A 17138-nucleotide genomic window follows, 5' to 3' on the forward strand; every position below is an offset into this window, starting at 1 on the left:
ATTGGGGACAGGATTTGAAAAGTCTAAGTGGTCGTAAAAAAAAAATTGTCACACTCAGGACCTTCGGGTCAAAAATGACCCCCATAGGAAATGAACGGGAAATTGGTTTTTTTTGTGCATACAATCTACAAATCAGCCAGGATGCAGAAAAAAGGACTCAACAGTGAAGATCTCTAAAACATCAAGAGTGCAAAACAGACAAAAAAACTCACACACTTATACACACAAAAACACACGCACACACAAATTAACGCGTGCCATTCCAAAAGCTAATTGTGTTTTTGTGTGTGTGTGTGTGTGTGTGTGTGTGTGTGTGTGTGTGTGTGTGTGTGTGTGTGTGTGTGTGTGTGTGTGTGTGTGTGTGTGTGTGTGTGTGTGTGTGTGTGTGTGTGTGTGTGTGTGAGTTTTTTTGTCTGTTTTGCACTCTTGATGTTTTAGAGATCTTCACCGTTGAGTCCTTTTTTTCTGCATCCTGGCTGATTTGTAAAACTCTGTATTTTCATATTTTTGCCAATTTCTCATTCATTTCCTATGGGGGTCATTTTTGACCCGAAGGTCCTGAGTGTGACTAATTATTTTACGACCACTTAGACTTTTCAAATCCTGTCCCCAATTTTTTTGGGTGTTCATATACCAAGTACCAATAAAGTCACCAAGTTTCAGATTTTTAAAAATATATATTTAAAAAAATTCGGGTCAGAAATGACCAAAGAGCCCCAGAGGGTTAATCGCATCCAAAATAAATGTTTGTGTTTACATAATATGTGACCCTGGACAATAAAACCAGTCATAAGGGTCCATTTTTTAGGGCCCAAGCCCAAAGGGCGCAGAGCCCTATTGTTCTTCCTCAGATTATTCTTTGTTTTTTTTTTTTTTTTTTTTTTTTTCGACTTCTCGGGTACTTTTGGGGCACTTAACATGCTCGAAAACTCTTGAAACTTCGCACAGGCGTCGGAATGCGCGGCCATCAGAGCCGGGCTGAAGCTGGTACCCGGGCGTGGCAGGGGGGCTCGACAGCGCCCCCTAAAGTGGGGTCTGAAAACTTGGTCCATATATCAAACACACTTGCACGTACATGTATGAAACTCGGTCCACATATAGATCTCATCAGGCCGAACAACTTTCGTGCTCTAAGTTATGCGTCAGCCCTACAGGAAGTGAGCTATTATGGGTTGTTCGGAAAACGCATGCTCTGGAATTTAATATACTCCTCCGAGGCCATTGTTTCGATCATTGCCAAACTCGGTCAGCATGAAGAGAACATATCCAGGATGCTAAATTGCGAGCGGATTTTTGATATCTCAAATGGTTTGGCCGTGGCGAATCAACAAATTTATGGCGAGAAAAGGGAAACAGGAAGTGTGTTATAACTTGTGCAAACATTGACTGGTTTGGATGAAACTTCAGCTGTGTGTTTGTTGTAAGAAGCCGATCACATGGATAGGACTTTTGTGAGTCAAAGTTATAGCGCCACCAACTGGCAGCAGGAAGTGTGTCACTTTCAAAAATGCTTTGAATCACCATCTTATTTTGACCCGATTTATTTAAAACTTCATCAGTATAATGTGAAAACATGACAGATAGAGACGTATGAAATGGATTCCTGAAATTTCAAATACTGTTGCCATGGCAACGTGTCAAAGTTTAATAATCTTTTGGCTGTTTTGAGGCTCTTAGCATGCTTGAAATTGCTTGAAACTGCTTGAAACTCAACACACACATCAGAGATGTCAGTCAGTACACATTGGCAAAGCATCAGAAATGGGCGGGGATGAGGGCCTCTCTAGCGCCACCTTTTGACAAAAGTGGGGGGGTTAGTTTTATCTTGAGTCACCAAACTCGGTACATATATTGTTCTCTTCGAGCCGGACAACTTTCTAATTTACAGTCATTAGCTCCGACCAACAGGAAGTCAGATATTTTGGTTTTAAGGTGAATTTTTGGTTAAATCGGGGTCTGAGTTTTTACGTTCTCCTCGTAGGCGATTTATTCAATCTCCACCAAACTCGGTCAACATGAAACAAAGATACGGAAGATGCTAAAATGCGAACGGATTTTGGATATCTCAAACGGTGTTGCCATGGCGAGGGATTAAATAAGGACAAAAAAGAGGAACAGAAATTGTCTCATATCTTGTAAAATCATATTTTGATTTCAATTAAATTAAGATTGTATGTTTGGCAATTGAACTTAGATTAATTTTAAATGACTATACTATTTTTCAGATGAATATATATATATATTTTATAAATATTTATTTGTATAATGTATTGTGCCTGTGTGTGCCCTCCCCTCAATGAACACAAGATGGCAGCATTGTGTTAGTTTTGAAACAGGATAAAAAAAAACCATTCCATCTCTTCAGGGATTTGTGTGTGTGTGTGTGTGTGTGTGTGTGTGTGTGTGTGTGTGTGTGTGTGTGTGTGTGTGTGTGTGTGTGTGTGTGTGTGTGTGTGTGTGTGTGTGTGTGTGTGTGTGTGTGTGTGTGTGTGTGTGTGTGTGTGTGTGTGTGTGTGTGTGTGTGTGTGGACTGGTAATCCCTGATGTTGGGTGCTGCCTCTTTAAGGACGTTGTTCCGGTGAGCGCAAGTGATGTGATCGTGCAGGAAGAAGTGCAGGGAAAAACAAACTGAACTTAGAGAACTGAGTGAGAAAGCCATGTTGATCTCAAATGAACATTTAATAATTCCAGCTAAAACTATAATCTTACATTATATTCCCAGCGTGGTGAGTAGTGTTATGTTGTTTAAGTGTTGTGATGGTTTGTGTATCACTATGAAGATCGCTATTTGCGATTAGCGCCTAAACGCCTATATGTTATATATTTGTTTTGTTTTAGACATTTACAGTTTGTATTGCCTGTAAAATATGTTGCATTTAGTTAAACAAAGTTTAATGCTTAGTACACAAAGCTGATGTTACAATGTTTTAGAAACGTATTTGGTGATGTGAACATTACTAGATAATAATTGTGAATTGTTTTGTGTTTGCAGTTTGACCACACACGCACACACATAAATGTGCACAAATACTCAACTAAAGTACCACCAAACTCGGTCAACATGAAACGGAATGACTATACTATACTTTTTTAAGACCTTCTCAAAATATTTAAACACCTCATCGGCGATGAGAACTACTGTTGAGCAATAAAATAAAAATATATAATCATAAGCTATAACAAAAATATATATTAAATTAGGTGAGTGGATAGTTAAAAAAATTTGCAATTACAAAAAGTAATTCTTGAAAAAACATCTCTGGACTAATTTTATAAAATCTAAAAATGTTAATGAAAAGGTACAAATTACTTTGTGTTCTTATTAAATACATTTATAAAAAAAACAATTTATATTTAATTTATATATGAATGTAAATAATTATATGGGCCTACACAAATAATATAACATTTCAAGATTTATAGTTTATTGTAAACGTAATGTGCAGCTCTGTAAAGGGGCAACAAATATATGATAGATACGTGAGAACAAGATTTTTTTTAATCATCTTTAAGTGCACAAAACTATGAAAATATATGAAAGCGTGGCACAATGCGCTTATGCGCATCCCGGGTGCAGAATGATGCGCTTAAAGCAACATGGAGTCAGAGGGCGCAGTGCACCGCGAGTGCACATTAAAAAGTTCACGGCATAAAGAAACGATGAGCGTTGAGCGCACAAATCCTAGTCTACTATGTATATCGGTCGGTTTCTTCACAGTTTTAAATTCCGGTTATTGTGCGTGTGATGCCTTGTGTTGTCACCCGGGTAGGGAGCACAACATCGTTCAGAAACCGCTAGATAAACTCCAGGAAGATAAATTATTTTATCTGCATATCAAGTATTATAACGGGAATATATCATCTTGGAGTGAGCTTTACCGAGCAGCTGACTGACTGTAACCAAACACGACACGCAGTTTGAATGCTGAACGGAGAATGATGGACAGCTACAGCGGAGGAAAGACATTCAGCTATGGAATGGCTTTAGATGACTTTGTACTAGCAAATCATAAAATACTAATAAAGATTGCTGAAAGATCATGTGACAATATATATTTCTGATGATTATTTAATTACCACGACATGCCTAATCTGAGCAAGTGACTGCCTGTCTTGAGTTTTGTCGACAGACGGAGGTGGCACGAAATGTGACGGAGGCGGCCGCTATGCAGGAAAAACCATAGAAAAACCCTGCGGTCATTGTTTAAACTCATCCTACTCCAACCAGGAGTCCGCAAATTTACATTTCCCCATTTCGGAGTCTGTTTCGCAACGTGTGGAGGGCGACACATCACCTAACTGCGCATTTCGCAAAATACGTGACATCACCCATAGACGGTGTGCGCGCCCGAGCTGATCTCACTGACATATCACTATTCAGACAGGACTAGTTTTCTAAATTATATTTGAGTTACAATTCTCATCACCCAACATCTGTGATTTCAAATATATTCAAAATAATGTTTTCAGAGATTGAAGTAAAAAAAACTTTCTCCCACCATTTAGATTTTATTTCTTTTTGTTGTTAAAATCTTGTGAATCTTGTTCAATGTGCAGATTGCCTCTCTCTCAGTCCTTCCCCTCCCCCCTCACTCTCAGGCTCACCCTGGGTGTGTGTGTGTGTGGGGTCTCTCTCTCACCCTGTGAGTTTGTGTGTGTGCCTTTCTCTCTTGATGATGATAATTTACCCCTTTCATATCATAGACTATCACAAATAACTATCACTTGTGAATAAGTAAAAAAAGAACTATACAAATACCTTGAATTAAATACTGGCCTTCTGGACTTATAACATTTTGAGCAGGAAAAGATAACTTTTCACATATTTGAAAGAGATCTATTTCATCCCATGACATTAAAAATCATCTACATTTAAATGACATCATGGGTGTGGCTTGTGGTGATAGTGGCACCAGCTGCTGCGGTAAATGTGACATATTCGAGCGATTTAAAAAAATTATCCTGTTTAAATGCATATTGCCTGCCGTGCACAGTTATGCTGATGCCACCGGCGTGGCTGTGCCACCGGCTTGGGCCCGTCATCGCTGCTCGCAGCTTTAATTTTAAATTTGAGATTGATAGATCATCTGAAAGATGAATAAATAATCTTTCCATTGATGTATGGTTAGTTAGGACAGGACAATATTTGAAAATCTGGAATCTGAGAGTGCAAAAAAGAAAATCTCTTTTTAAAGTTGTCCAAATGAAGTCCTTAGTAATGCAAATTACTACTAATAATACATTTCTAATATATTTACGGTAGGAAATGTACAAAAATGGAACATGATCTTCCTAATGATTTTTGGCATAATATGGATAATTTTGACCCATCTGATGTTGGCTATTTCCACAGATGTCCCCGTGAGACGCACGACTGGTGTTATATAGTTGATATAGTTATATAGTTGATATAGTTATATAGTTGATATAGTTATATAGTTGATATAGTTATATAGTTGATATAGTTATATAGTTGATATAGTTATATAGTTGATTAGTGACATGAAGCAGAGCAAAAGCTCAGTGTGTGATGGAGAACAGTTAGAATGGCTCTGAGTCTGCGCCCCTGTATGAGTTTTTGGCTCATATTTATATAATATGACGTAGTTAAGCAACATCACACAAGTGCTGTTTTTGTCCCGGATAGCATGAGTGCAAGTTTGATACTGGTAACAACAGTTCAATGAATAAGAAGTTCATATATTGTGTTATATTTTAGACACAATATTGTCTGTTTTTGCTCAATTTTGCCAACGAAAATATTAGCTGTGAAGCCAGAGCAGAACTGTTGTGCGTCTCTGAACACACAGCGGTGCTTCGTTTCTGAATGACTCAGCAGTTTGAGCGAATCAATGATTCAATTGCCCATCCATAGAGAGAGAGCCATTTACTTTGAATGAATCAAATGTTTTATTTGAACGAATGAATGAATGAATGAATGAATGAATGAATGACTCAATGACTCACTCATTTAGACATTTACCACCACCAACTGGCAGTTTCGTTTTTTTATCTAGAGTATCATTTCATAAAAATAAAAAATAAACATTTTCATATTAATAAAAAAAAAAACTAAAATGAAAATTCTGTCATAATTTACTCAATGGTCGTGGTGTTTCGTTTCTGAATGACTCAGCAGTTTGAGCGAATCAATGATTCAATTGCCCATCCATAGAGAGAGCCATTTACTTTGAAAGAATCAAATGTTTGTTTGTACGAATCGAATGAATGAATGACTCACTCATTTAGACATTTACCACCACCAACTGGCAGTTTCGTTTTTTTATCTAGAGTATCATTTCATAAAAATAAAACATTTTCATATTATTAATAAAAAAAATATAAAAAAAATTCTGTCATAATTTACTCAATGGTCGTTGAAGCCTAAGAATTTATGTGAAATAAATTAAAATATTGAATCAAATAAAAAAAAATTTTTTTTTGTAATGTCCAATTTCTCATTTAACACAATAATGACTCTTTTTTTTTGGGGGGGGGGGGGGGGGGGGGGTGACTCTAAACTTTGAAAGGCTACTTAGGCCTTAAGAGAGCTCTCGAGAAGGTGATGATTTCTTCAAAACAACGAGGAACAACGTGAAATGTAGTGGAGTAAAAGTAAACGTTTTCCAAAATAAAAATACTCCGATAAAGTACAGATACAATGAAAAAAACAATAAGTAAAATTTACTTAACTTTTCTTTGGCAAGCTTTTTTTAAGCAAATTTCACTTATGAAATAAAGTAAACTCTACTTAACTAACTAAAGTAAAATTAACAAAGAAAATAAGTCTTTTTAACTTGGCCAGTAAAAGATTGAGTAATTTCTACTTAGTTGAAGTTTCCTTTGCAATACATTTTAGTCACAAAATATAACCACACTTTTGAAGTGTATGCTTTACTTATAAATATCTAAGTAAATATTACAATAGATATCGTGTAGACTCCATATCTACACAACAGAAGTAACATTCGATGGATTTGGGTTTTTGAGTATGAATGTGTCATTTTGAGTAGAAAATGAACTCCAGATTACTGAAAAAATGATTATTACGTTACTAAACCGAACAACAAACGCAATGATAAAACAGCCAAAAATCAACCTCATTAATTATTCATACCCCAGTGCATTGTGGGAGCACCAATATCAGAAAAGTTGAGTAGTTTAACGTAATTTTATAACGTTGATATTTACGCTTTATTTTTAGTGTTTACTTCACAGAATCATTTTTATCAGTGTACTTAAAATTTACTTAAGCACAGTAGCAAAGTTAAAATACTTGGTTAGTGTCCGGCACTTGACAAGCAGCACTATTTGTGCTCCCGTGAAGAAGAATTCAGACCAGATCATCTGTGGTGACTTCAGTTGGGATGCTGACTATGTAGGAAGTAGACAGCAGGACAGCTCACGAGGTTACGAAACCGCGCTAATGACTCAAAGCTACACCTAAACCGTGTGCCTCAGGAGAAGGAGAAGATGCCAGCTACACAAAACGTGATTTATGAAATGTAAAGGTCACACGGGATGACGTCGTACTGCAGTGGTCAGAGTGTGTGTGTGTGTGTGTGTGTGTGTCGTGTTTTCACTCACCCATTCCTCCGTGATCAGACTTGCTGCTTTACTGGCACGACTTTGGTTTCGGCACGCTAAGATCACATGGGCGCCATGAAGAGCGAAAGATCGGGCGGTCTCGAAACCTGCAGATGGGGCGTGGGTGGGTGGAAGAAGAGACATGGCATGATTGAGATAAGTCACTCGACTGATAACTGGCGGTTATTTGCGGCGGCTGAACCCGAGCAGAGGGTGGACGGGAATCCCATATCTTGGATTCATTCTCCATCAGACAGAAAGCCAAAGGCTCTTTTTTAAGATACTCCATCAAGACCCTTTTTAAGTGATGAAAATGATTAAGTCAAAGCAGAGAAACTCCAATAGCTTTACTAGCGATAATGAAATGAAACCGGACCCAGGACAAGACCTTGAGGCACCTCAATGACACGAATGTCTATCGTAAGCACATTCACACTGAAAAAAAATATTGTATAAATCGAAATATCTCTGAAATTGAATTGAAAACAATGACTTACAGTATTATCAGAAAATATATCTTGAATAAGTTCTTACTTTATAAGGAAATTGGGTTACACTTTATTTTAAGCTGTCACTGTTACAGTGTAATTATATATTTAACCCTTAATCGGCCCTTGGGTTCCAGCTGACCCCACTGGACTTTTCCTCCATTTTTAAAAACTGTTCCCTTCATCTCAGGGCCATGAGACTCTGTGACTTTTCCTACATAATCTTTCTAAACATGCACAAACAATCTGGGCTTGATTTGGTTGTTCTAAAGGTGTGTAAAAATGTTTAAGTCCCTCGGGGTCAGATTGACCCCACATTGAAAATGAATGGGAAAGTGTAAAAAAAACATTTTTTAACTTTTTTGGTCAAAGAAAATTAACTAAATCCAGTATAAATCTGAAAATTTGGTCTGGTCCTAGAGCATAAACACAAAGTAGAACGAACTTTCTATCTCATACATACACACACACACACGTACACACAAACACACACACGTGTGTGACTGCAACAGAGAGTATTTTTATTGAAATTGGCAAATAAAATCAACAAAACTGGCATAAATCTGAAAGATTTTCATACATAAATGAAGGACTAATACTAGAGCACAAATGCAATATGGAACAATCATGTTCACTCACACACTCACTCACTCACTCACTCACTCACACACACACACACACACACACAAACACACACAAACACAAACACAAACACAAACACAAACACACACACACACACACACACACACACACACACACACACACACACACACACACAAACACACACACACACACAAACACACACACACAAACACACACAAACACACACACACAAACACACACACACAAACACACACACACAAACACACACACACAAACACAAACACAGGTGTCTGGAGCATTTTTTTGATTTTGGCAATTAATGGGAAACTGTAAAAAATGCATTTTTTTCACTTTGTTTGTTTAAAAAAATCAACTAAATCCAGTATAAATCTGAAAATGTCTACATTTATATCAAGATCTGGTCCTAGAGCATAAACACAAAGTGGAACAAACTTTCTGTCTCATACACACACACACACGCACACACGCACACACACGCGCACACACAAACACACACATGTGTGTGACTGCAACAGAGAGCATTTTTATAGAAACTGGCAAATAAAATCAACAAAACTGGCATAAATCTGAAAAAATTCCATACATAAATGAAGGACAAACACTAGAGCACAAATGCATCATGGAACAATCATGAGAAAGAGAGGGAAAAGGGCAAATAAAAGAAAGATGAACAGCAGCTTAACTTCTGCATAACTTCCCTCTGGACCTCTAGTGGATAATGTGGTCATTGCACTCTCTCTCTTTAACTATAATTCCTAAAGTTTTTCCACAAACCTACAGATGGCGATATTCTATCCCTAACACATTGAGCAATGTCCAAAAACTATTTATATTTATTTAAGATCATCATTCAAGTGATTTTTTCATAAAAAAAAATTTTTTAATGAGCCAATTTATGACATCGTTAAGTATTTGTGCAGTAAATAGGTAAAAAACTACCAAATACCCACAAAAACACAGCATAAATGTATAGTTGAGAAGTAAATAAAAAAAATGATATATAGTTTTCCATGTAAAAAATGTATATTTCCTTATGCAATCGCTCTGTAAAAGTTTGGGGTCTATCTGAGCCCAAGGGACTCAAATGTAAACCCTACTTGAGGACGATTAAGGGTTAAGTACTGAGTAATACTACATGTACTTACTATAGGGTTATGCTAGGATTTGGGCTTGGTAATTATGCCTAATTTACTGTTATTACTATAGTAAGTAACATATGTCACACTGTAAAATGAAGTGTTAGTTATGAGCCTCGCCAAATTTATGTTTTAAACAAGAGAGAAAACTAAACTTAATCAAAAGATACAGATCTCTGAAAACATTAATGAAGCGTTTTTGCTTGTACACCGATTAAGCAAACAAGAATAAATGACTAATGGGAGAATGTGTCATTCGGACCAACTTCTGCCCAACCCATGACCCTAAAGCACTTCAAAGCTGGAGCGATAAGACGATACTTCATTTAGAAACGACTTCATATCAGTTTCTCAAATGAATGCTCAAAAATCGCCGGTCTAAATGGGTCAGTCAAACCCAAAAGGTAGAAACAATGATCTAAATATACGCCGTATGGGAAGGCAGAAACAAAACATTCGCTTCTCCGAAAAAGGTTATATTTAGGGGGGACTTGGGGTATTGTTTTGGCTGGTTTTGCTGACCTGCCGTTTTGCATTGTGCCTTTGATTACAGCAAGTGTGTTTAAAGTTTCTCTTAAGCTGGCATCAGCACTTTATTACCCGGAGTGGGCACCAGTCATAAAGGTACATGTGTCTCAGAATAGATACTGCGAGAAAAAGCCTCAAGTTCAAAACAATGGCTCAGGTTTGCAAGCCCGACATTAATAATCAGGTTTAAAAAATCAGACGGAATTTCAGATGTGGCGAACGGTGTGCGTTTTGCCATCATACGGAGGACACAAAAGGTCAAACCTCTAAATCTGCACTGTCCCACGACCCCGGGCGAAGGAAACTGCTGTCCTGAGCTCACGGCTTTCTTTAACCCAGAATCCTCAGACACATGTGCTCATTAAATCCAGAGTTTAAAGCTACACTGTGTGATATTTTCCCCCATCTAGCGGTGAAAAGGTATATGACCATCCAGTGAATATTAGTTTCTGTTCCTCTCAATTCCGATTTCGTTTTAACTCCTACGGTGGCCGATTTAGTCCAAGATTAACATGGCTTCCAGGTCGACCTCGTCCACATTCGACACGGTGCCATCGAGTGTTAAAACGCCAAAGGCCAAGCTTGAATTCACGGGTATGTCCCTCTTTGGCTAATGTACTTTCAAGATGGAGGGGCAACATGGCGACCGGCATTCGAACCGTCACCCGTATGTGTTTACAATGGCATATTATAAACTTACGAGAATACTTTATTACTTGAAAGAAGTAAATATACATTGAAGGGTTAGTTCACCCAAAAATGTAAATTGTGTCATTAATGACTGAGCCTCATGTGGTTGGACACCCGTCAGACCTCCGTTCATCTTCAGACACTAATGAAGATATTTTAGTGTAAATCTGATGCTCTGAAAGGCCTCCATTGGCTCAATGCACTTTACACTCTCAAGACCCTTTAAAGACACTAAAGACTAAAGTTACAAAGTCCATCTCACTACAGTGGTTCTACAATAACTTTATGAAGAGACCAGAATAGTTTGTGCGCAAAAAACCCTAAATAACAACTTGTATTGTGATGACGATTTCAAAACATCATGAAGCTTCGAAGCGTTATGAATCAGTGAGTCGATTCATGATTCGGATCGTGTGTCAAACTGCTGAAATTTGGCGATCCAAACTGCTGAATCGACTCACTGATTCATAACGCTTCAAACTGCTGAATCGACTCACTGATTCATAATGCTTCAAACTGCTGAATCGACTCACTGATTCATAACACTTCGAAGCTTCATGAGGCCGTGTTTTGAAATCGTCATCACTATATAAGTCGTTATTTAGGGTTTTTTTGCGCACAAAAACTATTCTCGCCTCTTCATAAAGTTATTGTAGAGCCGCTGTAGTGAGATGGACTTTGTAACGACGTCTTTAGTGTCTTTTAAGGGTCTTGAGAGTGTAAAGTGCATTGAGCCAATGGAGGCCTTTCAGAGCATCAGATTTACACTAAAATATCTTCATTTGTGTCTGAAGATGAACGGAGGTCTGACGGGTGTCCAACCACATGAGGCTCAGTCATTAATGACACAATTTACATTTTTGGGTGAACTAACCCTTTAATGAGCACATATATTTTTGAAAGCACTAAGTGTTTTTAGCTAAGAATAAACTAAAAAAGTTACACAGTGTAGCTTTAATTACAGCCGTTTTCAAGCTACTTTCGCCGTAATCTCCTATAACTGTGAAACGGACACAAAGACAGAAATAAATTGTCTTTGCGCGTCTGAAGCGTTGGTGTAAGAGCGCTAGGAGCCAGCAGGTGGACTGAATGTGTGTGGCGCTTTACTGTGAAATAACCCTTGGCCATTCTGCTTGTAAAACATATTACACTGTCATGGCTCAGGAAAGACCTGACAGGCCAACACGGCTCAAGCAGAGAGGCATGACTCCAGCGCTCTGCCAACCCGCTCGATGCTGGGAATTATGGCTATCAGTGGATATGAAAGTTGACAGCTGTCACTGATTGTGACTGACACAGTTTTTCCACTTTTCCCACTGAAGTTCACTCATGATGGGAGGCCTGCCCCATTCTCTCCATTCACTTCCAATGATTTTGCCACTTTTTTTATTTTTATGGACAGGAACCGCACAAAACCTGCATATTGTTGGTTTATATTTCACCTCTAAATTAAAAGAAACAATATTAAAGGGTTAGTTCACCCAAAAATGTAAATTGTGTCATTAATGACTGAGCCTCATGTGGTTGGACACCCGTCAGACCTCCGTTCATCTTCAGACACAAATGAAGATATTTTAGTGTAAATCTGATGCTCTGAAAGGCCTCCATTGGCTCAATGCACTTTACACTCTCAAGACCCTTAAAAGACACTAAAGACTAAAGTTACAAAGTCCATCTCACTACAGCGGCTCTACAATAACTTTATGAAGACGAGAATAGTTTTTGTGCACAAAAAAACCCTAAATAACGACTTATATAGTGATGACGATTTTAAAACAATGCATCATGAAGCTTCGAAGCGTTATGAATCAGTGAGTCGATTCAGCAGTTTGAAGCGTTATGAATCAGTGAGTCGATTCAGCAGTTTGAAGAGTTATGAATCAGTGAGTCGATTCAGCAGTTTGAAGCGTTATGAATCAGTGAGTCGATTCAGCGGTTTGAAGCGTTATGAATCAGTGAGTCGATTCAGCAGTTTAAAGCGTTATGAATCAGTGAGTCGATTCAGCGGTTTGAAGCGTTATGAATCAGTGAGTCGATTCAGCGGTTTGAAGCGTTATGAATCAGTGAGTCGATTCAGCGGTTTGAAGCATTATGAATCAGTGAGTCGATTCAGCGGTTTGGATCGCCAAAGTGACGTATTTCAGCAGTTTGACACGCAATGCGAATCATGATTCGACTCACGGATTCATAACGCTTCAAACCGCTGAATCGACTCACTGATTCATAATGCTTCAAACTGCTGAATCGACTCACTTATTCATAACGCTTCAAACCCCTGAATCGACTCACTGATTCATAATGCTTCAAACCGCTGAATCGACTCACTGATTCATAATGCTTCAAACTGCTGAATCGACTCACTGATTCATAATGCTTCAAACTGCTGAATCGACTCACTGATTCATAACGCTTCGAAGCTTCATGATGCCGTGTTTTGAAATCGTCATCACTATAGAAGTCGTTATTTAGAGTTTTTTTGAGCACAAAAACTATTCTCGTCTTCATAAAGTTATTGTAGAACCACTGTAGTGAGATGGACTTTGTAACTTTAGTCTTTAGTGTCTTTTAAGGGTCTTGAGAGTGTAAAGTGCATTGAGCCAATGGAGGCCTTTCAGAGCATCAGATTTACACTAAAATATCTTCATTTGTGTCTGAAGATGAACGGAGGTCTGACGGGTGTCCAACCACATGAGGCTCAGTCATTAATGACACAATTTACATTTTTGGGTGAACTAACGCTTTAAGTTGGGGTGTAACGGGACACACAACTCACGGTTCGGTACAGCAGGGGAGAGAAAACTAAATATAAAATTGCTTCTTTTTTATTGAACAGTGGTTTTCTGAACTAATTGTGTCTGTCCTTAAATTAATTCAATTATAACTAAAAGTTTCTTAAAGATAAAAAAAAATGCTCTGCTGTAAAGTGTTAGCTATATAGGGAGCCCTTACTCGCACATTACTGTACTATTAAAGGTCAACAACAGAGCCCAAACTAGCCTAAATTCAGCTGCTATTTATCTTCAGATATAATAATCAACACTAATAACACATTGTGTGCAAACATGTAAACTTCACAATAGGAAGTTTTTACATTAACTTCTAAATCTAACTATAAAATTGTTTTTTCTCCAATTCGTTGTTGAAATATAATCATTTATACACCGTGTGTGTCATTTATTTAAACACACATTAATAATCCAGACATCAGTAGCAGGTTCAGTAGAATATAATTATTTTATATGCTAATATAATGAATATAACGGCTAATATAGGCCATATATAGGCTAATATAATGAATACATAGGCTAATATAGGCCATATATAGGCTAATATAATGATTATATATGCTAATATAATGAATATAACGGCTAATATAGGCCATATATAGGCTAATATAATGAATACATAGGCTAATATAGGCCATATATAGGCTAATATAATGATTATATATGCTAATATAATGAATATAACGGCTAATATAGGCCATATATAGGCTAATATAATGATTATATATGCTAATATAGGTCATATATAGGCTAATATAATGATTATATAGTATAGTAGATCGGGAACAGCCCACAAGAGCTGCAGTTTTGGAGATGCTCTGACCCAACACAATCTGGCCCTTGTCAAACTCGCTCAAATCCTTACGCTTGCCCATTTTTCCTGCTTCTGACACATCAACTCTGAGGACAAAATGTTCACTTGCTGCCTAATATATCCCACCCACTAACAGATCATCAGTGTTATTCACTTCACCGGTCATAATGTTATGCCTGATCGGTGTGTAGTAACATTTAATGTTGTGAAGTATTAATACACAGTGATAGCATGTTCAATCCTATAATAAAGCTTTTATTTGTGTAAAATCATACAAATCAAATGTATTAACAAGACAAAGCAACTAACAGTAACTGAAACTCTTAATAAATCATAAAACTCTAGTAATATTCACTGTAAAACAGAAGATAACAATAATATAACAATAATTGTCTTTGAAAAAATGTTTTTAATATATTTTTGGCCTATATTTCAGCTCTAAACAATAAAAGACAACAATTATTATCTAAAGACACTTATTAGTAGCCGATTTTTCCATTGTGGCATCATTTGTGACAGTTTTAACAAACAAATCATAGAACTGTAGTAATATTTACTGTAATAAAGGAACAAATTTACATTAATGTGAAGTAAAATACATCTCATGTATTTCAATAAATATTACTATAGGCATGTGATGCAATATTTTTTTATTTCATTTATTTATTGAGTGACTTGTGAGCGACTGTGAGTCTTGTTACATTTGATTTGTATGATTTTATGTAAATAAATAGTAACATTTAATGTAATAAAGGAAATGTATTACATTGCTGTAACTAAATAAAATAATGTAAATTGTGAAGTTAGGTATTGATGTTAAATGCATTTAAATGATGCTTTTGTTTATGTATTTATGTAACATCTAATAATAGTCACTGTAATAACAATAATTATCTTTGAAAATAGCAATAAAAAAATGCAAAGTAGAAAAATATGGAAGCTTTACAGTAGTTTTGGGGGTCCAAAAACTCTTAGTGGTACTAAAAATAGGCATTATTTTATATTATTTTCTTCTGATTTTGAAGCGGAGTGTGTCCTGGGATGAGAAATGCACACACACACACACACACACACACACACACACACACATATGTAAAAGCCCTTGATTGATAGTCTGGCCTTCCTCCTCTATGCAAACGAAGCGAGTTTGACAGTGTGCCGGCGTGTTTCTGAGCCACAGACAGTCGGGACGATAGCGTGGATTAAAATGAACTTTAATTAGATTATGTTTTAATCTGATTTTCATTAAAAGGTAACTAGGAGGCCTAATTGTGAGGAGAGCGCTAAGGAGTATTACCCATTAAAACTCAAAATTGGAGTAGGATAAGAACTCCTCTCTGACAAACCAAGCATGGAATTCAATTTTATGACACCTTATTAGGAGTAATGGAGAACGGCGTGTGTGTATCTGCGCGAGGGCTTCCTTCCCGGGAAACACACACCAAACACACAAACAAGAAACGCTTTCCCTGCCAGCAGACCAGCGGACAGAACACAGATTCCCCAGCACATCCATTAGGCCGAGGTCTCGGCGTCTTATTAATGGGAAAAGAGTGGCATTAGTGTTGATCAAAAGAGCAGCTCCAGTCACCTTGTACAAACCCTGGCGGTTGTTCGGCTTGAAGTGTGAATTAATCAACGCTGTTGTTTTTTGTAATGGAGAATAAATTAGAACATGTTTAACGACAACCGCGACCCGCCATGTATTATTTATGGAAAATAAGAGGGGCTTGACATTCATTTGGACGTAATGACTCCGCTTGTTCGTCAAAGAGCCGCTAAATTAGCGTGACACTTCACTGAAGAAAAAAAAGATCAAACTCGTCTCTTGAACAGTAAGTCAGTTAAATGAGCATTACATGTCTAGGCAAAGCCTGCTGAGGGTCAGCGATTTGAGCAAACCCCCCCGACCTCAAGTGTCCCGCATTGTGAAGACGGGACGTTCCAGAGATGACCTGCGGGTCACTTGATGGTTTTATTGTTTTGCTAAGTTCTTCTCCAGGTCACATCCTGGTCTCTCACCGTGGACGGAGCGAATGAAAGGGAATCAAGCCAAGACAAGCATAAAGAGCGGACAGATTAACGCTGTAATTCACTCCCATGATGCTCGTTGATTCATCACTGCCCTGTGTTAATGTGTGTCATGCCTTTTTCTGCTTTAGCGGACGGATTTAAAGTGTGGAATTGACTTAACATTGTTTAGGATGGAGATGAAGAGGAAGAGAGAGGGATTGTGAGATGTCGCGGGCCAGAATCGGACCTGAAACCTCCACATGAGCACCACAGCTCAGCGTCTCATCCACTGCACCTTGACTCTGTCCGGTACTATCCTCCTTATTTTGCGACGCGGAAGTAAATCTGATGATGTCCTTCCTTCTAATGTGACTTCCTTTTCACAGGCCGGTCGGTAATGAGCGATGTAATGGGAGCACAAAACACTACTAAACACTGATGGGAAATACACTCAGCTAAAGGATTATTAGGA

General features: G+C 37.7%; 1 protein-coding gene across 3 annotated transcripts in view; it reads right to left on the reverse strand.

The window, feature by feature from the left end:
• Positions 1 to 17138, reverse strand: part of wwox (WW domain containing oxidoreductase) — a 377066-nt gene that overhangs the window by 325899 nt on the left and 34029 nt on the right. For all 3 annotated transcript variants that reach the window (XM_079809852.1, XM_079809853.1, XM_079809854.1), the window contains exon 5: positions 7588 to 7694. In XM_079809852.1, coding sequence (XP_079665978.1) covers positions 7588 to 7694 — 107 coding nt within the window. The remainder of the gene's footprint in view (positions 1 to 7587; positions 7695 to 17138) is intronic.

Source organism: Gobio gobio, assembly GCF_949357685.1.
Source record: "Gobio gobio genome assembly, chromosome: 25".
In the NCBI taxonomy this organism is placed as follows: Eukaryota; Metazoa; Chordata; class Actinopteri; order Cypriniformes; family Gobionidae; genus Gobio; species Gobio gobio.